This window comes from Rhamphochromis sp. 'chilingali' (assembly GCF_963969265.1).
Source record: "Rhamphochromis sp. 'chilingali' genome assembly, chromosome: 2".
Classification (NCBI taxonomy): domain Eukaryota; kingdom Metazoa; phylum Chordata; class Actinopteri; order Cichliformes; family Cichlidae; genus Rhamphochromis; species Rhamphochromis sp. 'chilingali'.
In genome coordinates, this window is record NC_137930.1 from 8,516,406 (window position 1) to 8,525,998 (window position 9,593).

The 9,593-nt window shown below is 41.2% G+C and overlaps 1 protein-coding gene and 1 long non-coding RNA gene across 4 annotated transcripts; one reads left to right on the forward strand and one right to left on the reverse strand.

Moving 5' to 3' along the window:
* Positions 1-345: 345 nt before the first annotated feature.
* Positions 346-2,120, forward strand: LOC308389971 (uncharacterized protein; the record flags this gene model as incomplete). 3 transcript variants are annotated; one of them, XR_013970374.1, is made up of 4 exons in its annotated part: positions 346-686; positions 1,072-1,250; positions 1,453-1,534; positions 1,897-2,032. XR_013970374.1 is itself a non-coding variant. In XM_080871605.1 (4 exons), exons 1-4 carry the CDS (start codon positions 639-641, stop codon positions 2,118-2,120), a joined length of 492 nt encoding a protein of 163 aa, XP_080727731.1. In that variant the 5' UTR covers positions 347-638. The 3 variants fall into 3 exon arrangements, 2 of the variants coding, with proteins under 2 accessions (XP_080727731.1, XP_080727730.1); XM_080871605.1 differs by having other exon boundaries at positions 347-686; positions 1,110-1,250; positions 1,456-1,534; positions 1,897-2,120; XM_080871604.1 differs by having other exon boundaries at positions 348-686; positions 1,110-1,250; positions 1,897-2,120.
* A 552-nt stretch (positions 2,121-2,672) lies between these two features.
* Positions 2,673-6,002, reverse strand: LOC308389984. Its single transcript, XR_013970376.1, has 4 exons — positions 5,651-6,002; positions 4,894-5,014; positions 3,175-4,594; positions 2,673-2,808 (listed from the first exon to the last, which is right to left on the reverse strand). It is a non-coding gene; the product is annotated as an uncharacterized lncRNA (long non-coding RNA).
* Between the last annotated feature and the right edge of the window lie 3,591 nt (positions 6,003-9,593).

Consider the following 9,593-nt stretch of genomic DNA (forward strand, 5'->3'; position numbering starts at 1 on the left):
AATCCATCCACAATACGAGGTTAGTCATTCATATACTGCTGCATGGGCTGGGCTGTAGCTAGTTTTAAAAACTGAGCTTAAATAAATGATTAGTGGTAATAAAAGCCGAGGGAGGTCAACAGTGATCACTGACTGTTTTAGGAGCTTTTTGAGACTAAATAGAAGAAAATACATAACATTAAACATGTTAACAACACAAAAGCCATATTAAACGCAGACTACTTTAGACCCGGAAGTAGGATTCGTCGCGTCATCACTGAACAACCGGATTAAACGCAGACTACTTTAGACCCGGAAGTAGGATTCGTCGCGTCATCACTGAACAACCGGATAGCACATGTCGATTTAGGTTTAATGGTGCAATGCGTCTCCTATGCAGCTGGCGGCAGTATGCAGCTCAAAATAAACTTAAGGCACCGACAAATGCAAAACACTGGGCGCGAATAACGTTACAGGTGTATCAATTCTTGTGAAGGGCATGGCTGCAGGAAACAAGTCCGTTTCTGAGTTACTCAGAGAACTTGCTAACCGCTTAGATTGAACGTCTTCACCTCAGTCTGAGTATTGCAGCAGTGTACTGGAGATGAAGTGGTACCTGGTCCAAGTTCTCATCACAAACGCAGTGTTAACGTTAGCAAATGCTAACGCTATCACAGCTAGCTCCACTCCACGAAACGCTGTTCAGGGTAAGTAACGATATGTTATTATTGCTTGGTTAGTCTGTCTGTCTGCCAAAAATGAGCTTTTTAATCAGTTCAGTCACAGATTTTTTTTAATACTGTTTTTTATCATAACAAAGAATTCTATAAATTAGGTAAGAGAAAATAATTGTCTTCTGGGTTAATGTCTGTATTACTATTTACATTGTTGTAGGTAATAGTTATTCATGACTGTTTTAAAGTGGCTTATGTTCTGTGCTAATATGGAAGACAAGTAATCTATGTGAAAGAAAAGAAAGCAATTTTAGTTCAACGTAGTGATTTTGTAAGTGGGTATAATTTGAAAATGCTTTTACTAGTACAGTGGATGTTCTTTAAATATTTAACATTTAAAGTGTGTGTCACTTTACAGACTCCAACTTCAGTTTTGGTTTGGTCTCACCGTTGTAGGTCATAACACAAACAAGTCGTCAAGTCAAGCAGCTGAGGAAAGGGCTTAAGGAAACCATGGTATGGCCGCTTCTGACAGAAAGATCAGACATCATTCCTCTTTTCTTACCAAGGGAATCAGAGACTGCTCCCTGTTGTGAGGTAAGGTCAGGTCACATCTTTTAACATCTGAATAGTAAAGGTTAATTTATGAAGGATGAACGTTAATTGTTGACACAAAACACCAATATACTATTTTATATGCTTGGGTTAGTTAAACAGCTGGGTTACATTTAATAAAAATACACCTAATGTTGCTGATACAAGATAAGTAAAGCTATAAAATGACTGTGGCCTGCCACAGAAGATGAAGATGAGGAAGAAGAGGAATGCTCTCGAGGATAAATGCAGAGTGGCAGGTTACCTTCGATCCTTCATTGAAAATGGTAAGTCTGCTGCGATAGGTATTTTGCCATTGGTTTTCTCTGATTATACTTTGGTAAATTACATACAGTCCAGCGATCTTGGGTCATTAACAAAGTACACTATAGTATAATTTTGTTTTGTTATTTGCTCCATGCAATACATAAAAAGAGTGGTGGCATTATCAGTTGCACTAGAATTGTATGTAGACTACTTTTAGCTTTGTTAACATGATATCTATAACAGCTACAACAGTAATTTGAGTGGGGCAAAAATGTCTGGTGCCCTGTATGTAAGTGGTCATCTTTTATGGTATTTTTCCATAAAAGATTCAAAGTAATGAATATAGGATGTCATTATAGTTTAAAACAATCTTCTGTTGCAGCATCTTGTGCACAACAAAAAGCCCTCATCGAGTTTTGGACAGGATGGGAAGTCCTACCGAGAGAAATGACTGTGGAAGTGGTCAACAGCAGTCTTCCAAAGTCTTCCACCGGTTTTGAAGTACTACGCCTTCCCGCACACTACTGTACCTATGAGTCATTTCTAATGGACATTCAGGTGTGTCTCAACTCTACTGACTCAGGTTTTGGTCTGGTTTACGATTGATTCCATAACCACATGGTAAGATTAGACCATTTCTTCTTTCTTGCATCACATTACTGTATTCAGTGTTCAAAGAAACAGACAATCTAGTGAGTTCTAGTTCTTTTTAATACACTTGACAGTGAAAAATACAGAGTACAGGTGTGCATTTATGGCTTTTTTAATATAAACTGATGAAGAGTTAAGATATCAAACTCAGTTGTTCACTGTACATTATAAATTACACAGTATGTTTTGTTTATACTCGCTACTGGTACAAAAACATTTCTAGAAAAAATTATTTGAATTAAGATGTTACACTACTGTACTGTGTTCATTGTATTAAATCTGCTCAGAGTTGACATGTACTGTATATCCAACCAAGAGATGAATATCATTAAAGTGACAGCTGTATAAAACAAATCCTGTTTTATAGCCACTCACTGTTTTGTTGAAAATGAAATTGGTTATGCTGTTTTGAGTCAGTATTAGCTACAAAGCCATAGATGTAGAAATTTTAAAAAAAATCCTCCTGACATAGAAACTGATTAAATGTGATAGTGTCTTTCTACAAGTGATTTTGAAGTATTGGTAGCACAGCAGGGTCTTGTTCATTCAGTGCATGTGGGAGCTGAATCTCAGGAATGGTGATCTCATTTGATGGGCAGCGATTATGTGGTCCTGTCCAGTCCACACCATAATCCTCATCAACCTGAAAGAGCATGCACATGTTTTAAATCTAAACTGAAGAGCTGTTTCCTGCAGCTGTTCCTAGATGGACTTATTGAGTCTGCCAGGGCCTATGTGAGTTGCTTAGGCATTGGCTACCAACTAATTATTCATTCACCCATTCTAGGTCAGGATTGGTTCTCTTCAGGTATAACAAATTTAACTTTGTTTAAAGTATTGCCATCTATACCTGACAGGTGGGATAAAAGGAGAGAATGGCTTGGGAGACATTTCCACTTGCAGGAAAAAGATTTTTGGTACACCAACTTGCACAGTAGAAAAACTCATCTCCACTACAGATAGCAGAGTTCTACATACAAGAACAAATATGGATCAAATAGTCATGTACCTGTGACAAATCTTGTCCCTCCTTTCTGTGCAGTGTTAAGGTTCAAAATTGAGGAAGGAGAGTACAAACCACCCTTGGTCCAGAAGGTCTTGGTCAAACAATGATTTTAATGAATACACACGTGTGGGAAGAATAATCTGTACACAGACAGGAATTAATCTTCGACTTAATCAAAGCATAAACAGATATTTTATAGCATCAGGGTTTGATTTACTGACGCCCCTTCATGCGTCACAGATACATTTTATACATAGATCAGATCAACACCACAATGACTTTTAACCCAGAAGATCATCTTCTATTTTCATGGCTGGTAGTTTCCGTTCTTGTCTTAAAGTGAATTGTTCCTCTTTCTTACCGAGACATGACTAATCTCTCCTCTAAATAAATCTAACTCATGTGTGTGTGTATGTTGACCTCACATGCTCTCTGTGTCACCTCTTCACCTACTAACTGTCTGTGTCTCGTCCTCAAATGCTCTTTCTCAATTCACCTGTTGCACTTCTGACCTTTCACCAGACCAGAGGCTCACTGAGACTATATGTATGTCTTCTACTAAATAAATGTTTTAACCAAGAACCTCTACTTAAAACCTTAATATAAAATGACCTGATATAAGTGTTTTGTAAGCATGTATTGCAATTCCTTCTATGGCTCCAAGTCACTTGCACAATAGATTGTCCGGACATCGCGCCGAACAAAGCTTCCAACCCCCAATTAATTGACCGAGCTCCAACTCTTTAATAAGCACAGATATGCACTGTGTACACAATAGTTATAACTGCATCTGAAATACAAAATTAACATCATCATAAACATCTTAAGGCCATCTTAAAGCTATCTGTTACATTGTTAAAGCCTCGTCTTAGCCTGCTGCTCAAAATAACTTCCTGCTTCTGCAAACTCTCTGCAAGCCTGTTTCCTGTCAGCCTGTGACTTTTAGCCTTTCTGAAAGACACACACTGTTCAACCCCTGAATGCAATATAAACTCCAGATTATATTATTAATGCAATGGTAATAATGATGATTATTTAACAATAGCAGTAAAATAATTTCCCTGCTCCACAGCAGCAACCAGAGGTGCAGGGGTGAATGGTTGTTTGCTTTTCTGAGTCCATGCTGATTCCATGCTTCCTGGAATGACTGAAGATGATGTTGAATGTGATGCAAAAAGCATCTGTGCAGAGCAAACAAGTGCATTCTTTCACCAGGGTTGAGCAGTCCTTGAATCTCCAGCTGGATGAAGATGTTTTCATATACATCCCTCCACAGGCGCTCAATGCTGATTTCCATCTATATGCCAAAGGTGATTTGCTGCTGATACACTGTACTGAAAACGCCTTGCAGTCTTAATAGATAACCGTCGCATCTTGACCCCTTCTGGATTGACTCGTCTCATTGAATCCATCAGTCGAAATCCTGATTAACAAACAGATCATGTCTTAGTACTAACAACTACAAAAAGACTGTATTGTAAACACTAATGCATATGGGACAGATCATCATTGTGTCAGGTAAGTATCCAGGTGCTGTACAGATTTAGTGAGGAGAGAGAATCGTGTACAGACTGGTTCAAACAGGAACATAACTGCGTAACAGTGATAAGAAGATGCTAGTCATTTTTGATGCCTACATTAAAATATCACATCAAGGCCACACTGACACATGCTTTCCAGGCCGGAAACTGATGTTTGGATATTTTAACAATATCAGCTTACTTTGAATGTATATGCCTCTGGATCGTAGATGTCCCATCATCATTCTGCAGTCGGCCACTGAATGTCCAGCACTTTTGAATCCAAATCCACATCTCCAATAGAAGAATTCCTATCAGATTTTCTGCACATAAAACATTTTTTCATATCTCAAAGTTTTCCAATTAATGCTGAAAGAACCAAGGATGTAAATGTATTCTTGTTTTAGCTTTACCGAAGACACCAGAGAAAGTATGATATCTATAATGCTGCTGAAATAGACAAAACCATTTCAATAAACTCGCTATTTAACATCAACCTTGTTATGCGTTATCAGAGAACAATCAACTGCAAACAGCAATGAAACATTCAACTATGTACTATTTAAAGCACTAATGACCCTGTTGTCTAACAAGATGTGATAAGTAAGTAGACTGTGGAAAGCTGGTGGGTCTACTCTCTGTGTAAAAGGTTCCTACAGGCTCCACTGCCCCCAGTCTCCGAGTTAACACACTAACAGCGAACACTGCTAAACGTGTCTCAACGCCGAGATGGCGCCGATAGCTTTAGCCGTAGCTGCCCCACTTAGTTTAGACCGTAACAAAAAAAAAGTAAGCGATAATAATTCATTGTCAAACGTCATAATTAAGGTCAACATCTAAACAATGCTGTGTACAGAATCACACAGGTGCTCAATTACAGCATAAATTTACCTTAGACCTTCCTCCGTCATTTCCCTCCTAATTGTGCTCGGAGACACAGAAAACGTATCGACAATTACCTCGATGGTTATCCCGGACAGCACTAAAGTCCTGAGTGCTGCACTGGGATTTCAAGACGTGGACGGCCAACATTTGAAGACTGTTCTTCCTCGGCGTATTCCAAACGAACACGGTGCTGAATTGATCTTAAACCTTCGACAATGCTGTCATCGATGCTAACATGTTGAAGAGCAATTATCATCCGGGCATTTCAGAAACATCTAAACGACTCAAAACAGTATCTACAGGTAAATGATCCCTCTCTATCTGATTTGCTTAAATGAGCAGAACTGGCTGAAGTTCACACCAGTCCGCCATCCTCCGTGACTTTTGACCTAGCACGCTGTTGCTAGCTGTATTAGCCGTCCGCGGAGGCGGTATCCAGGAAAACTAGTCGATGGAAAACGATAAGCCAATAGGTGCAAAGGTCCAGCCCACTTACATTGATTGACAGACAAAGTCATTCTGCTGAAAAGTCGCATTATGAAATAAATAGACCATCGGGAAAAACGGGATTTTGAAATAAAGACTGACTTTGAAAAAAGGACATTTTGGAATAAAAACGGCTGGAAATAAATAAAATGCCTCAGGAATAATCTCTGTTATTGTGAAAAATAATGACCATGAAATAATATTTCACAATAACAAGTAAATTTATATAGCAGAATGCAATATATTTCACAATAATGAGCATTTTTTTCAAGATGTGTTCCATGATTTCACAATATCATTCTCACATTACATATCTGTGTCTTATTTATTCACATAGTTATTTATTTCATCATGACTTATTTATTTATTTAATTGTGAACACTTTGGAGTTCCATAAGAATGGACTAAGTTATTTATTTCTCACCAGTATGCACATACAATAAATAAAGAAGGTTCTATTTAAAAAATACAATATCATCCTGTTTTAATCTATTTATCATACTATATACATTGTTCATATTCTGTGTTTAGTGTGACTTTGCTATTTATTTTTTTCCAATGGGGTCAGCTAGAAATGATCAGGGATGCATTTTAAATTTGCTGCTTTACTAAGTGTTGGTACTTAAAATAAACAATTAATTGCCTTGAATTCTTATCTACTTATTTTTTTTATTCCTTGAGAAACAACTAATGCTCTTTTTTATTTAAACACATTTTAAGCTATATTGTCAAAGTCATAAAAGTAGTGTAAAAGCACTCTGAGTGCTCAGCAAGGCTAGAGGTGCAGAAAAATAGTCAAATATGCTTGGGGAAGGTTGCTAACTGAGATAAGTGACTTGGAATTATCTGCATGGTAGCCATAATGACAGCTGGTTAAGTTCTTTTAATAATATATTAATAATATTATTTTTTTTTTAAATCCTTAAGTACTTTGTTTGTAACCTCCTTTAGTATAGGATACACTGATCCATTTGCTTCCACTTGTCCTTTTCAGGGGCGCAGGGGGCGCTGGAGCCTATCCCAGCTGTCATAGGGCGAGAGGCGGGGTATACCCTGGACAGGTCGCCAGTCTGTCGCAGGGCTAACACACAGAGACGGACCAGCATTCACACTCACTCCAGAATTCCCACCTATGGGCAATTTAGATTGATCAATTAACCTATCCCCACCAACTGCATGTCTTTGGACTGTGGGAGGAAGCCGGAGTACCCAGGGAGAACTGACGCAAACACAGGGAGAACATGCAAACTACACACAGAGGAACCCTGGTCTGATGGTCAAATTAAACTCAGGACCTCCTTGCTGTGAGGCAACAGTGCTAACCACCGTGCTGCCCTCCAGAGGTTCAGACAATTAGGGAGGTGATGCTAAATGGATAGAACATTGAGTTCAGCCTCTGACATTGAAAGGTCGAAGGCAGGAGAATAAACCAGCTGTTCTCCACAGAACCAGCCAAGGTGTACTCTCAGTGGCAGGGGAACAATATGAGAACAGCACCACCAAACCTGGAGACGGAGCAATACTGGAAGAGCATATGGGAGAAGGATGCAACCCATAACGGCAATGCTCAGCGGCTAATGGATCTGAGGGCAGACCACAGCAACCTCCCCGAACAGGGTCCAGTAACCATCACAGTGGCAGACATCCAAGAAAGAGTCTCCAGTATGAAGAGTTGGACAGCACCAAGCCCAGACATGGTTCACGCCTACTGGCTGAAGAAGCTGACTGCACTCCACGAGCACCTGGCAGCACAAATGAACCAGCTGCTAGTTGACGAGAGACACCCAGAATGGCTAACCGAACGCTGCACAGTCCTGATCCTCAAGGACCCTCAGAAGGGAAGGGAAATGTAGTCGGATGATAACAAAGAGAAGGAACGTATTCAGAACTGAAGGGATCGAACTACCAGAAGGCAACATTGTAGACATAGAGGACAGCTACAATAATAATAATAATGGATTGGATTTATATAGCGCTTTTCAAGGCACCCAAGCGCTTTACAATGCCACTATTCATTCACTCTCACATTCACACACTGGTGGAGGCAAGCTACGGTTGTAGCCACAGCTGCCCTGGGGTAGACTGACAGAAGCGAGGCTGCCATATCGCGCCATCGGCCCCTCTGGCCAACACCAGTAGGCGATAGGGTAAAGTGTCTTGCCCAAGGACACAATGACCAGGACAGAGAGCCCGGGGATCGAACCGGCGACCTTCCGATTACAGATGCGCTTCCCAACCCCCTGAGCCATGGTACCTGGGGAACCCACAGGTAAATGGGAACCATGAAGAGGCTGCTAGAAAAGCTGCAACCACCAAGTACCTCCAGAGGGTCAGGCAAGTACTGAGAAGTCAGCTGAACGGTAAGAACAAGATCCGGGCTATCAACACCTACGCCCTGCCCATGATCAGGTACCCTGCTGGGAAGTTGGCCAAAGGAGGAGACAGAAGCCACTGACATCAAGACAAAGAAGCTCCTGACCATGCATGGAGGGTTTAACTCCAAATCCAGCACCCTGAGGCTGTATGCTAAGCGGAAGGAAGGAGGCCGGGGACTGGTGAGTGTCAGCACCACAGTCCAGGATGAGACAACGAACATCCAAGAATACATTGGGAAGATGGCCCCAACTGACCGAGTGCCCAGTGAATACCTCAGGCAGCAGAAACCCAAGAATGAGGAGGAAGAGGAGGAACCATCATGGAAGGACAGGCCCCTGCACGGTATGTACCACTGGCAGATAGCAGAGGTGGCTGACATCCAGAAATCCTACCAGTGGCTGGACAAAGCCGGACTGAAAGACAGCACAGAGGCACTAATCATGGCAGCACAGGAACAAGCTCTGAGCACAAGATCCATAGAGGCTGGGGTTTATCACATCAGACAAGACCCCAGGTAGCCAGTAGTATACAGGAACATCTGTGCCAAATACGGCCTGGAAGTGCCGAGGTCAAAATGGAAGACGCCCCCTAGGGTGGTGGAGAATGACCGAGCTAAGATACTGTGGGACTTCCAGATACAGACAGACAAAATTGTGGTGGCTAACCAACCAGACATAGTGGTGGTAGACAACCAGAAGAAGACGGCCGCAGTGATAGACGTAGCGGTTCCCAATGACAGCAACATCAGAAAGAAGGAACACGAGAAGCTCGAGAAATACCAAGGGCTCAGAGAAGAGCTCGAGAAAATGTGGAAGGTGAAGGTAACAGTGGTCCCAGTGATAATCGGAGCACTAGGTGCGGTGACTCCCAAACTAGGCAGGTGGCTCAAGCAGATCCCAGGAACAACATCTGAGATCTCTGTCCAGAAGAGCGCAGTCCTAGGAACAGCTAAGGACCCTCAAGCTCCCAGGCCTCTGGTAGAGGACCCGAGCTTGAAGGACTGACCGCCCGCAGGGGCGAGCGGGGAATTATATATTCTTTACAGATGAAAGCAGGTTCACACATAGAATGTATATATATGTATTATATATATATATATATCTTCTCTTCATTGGCTAATGTGTGTATGAATGAGTATGAATGTGTGTGAATGTT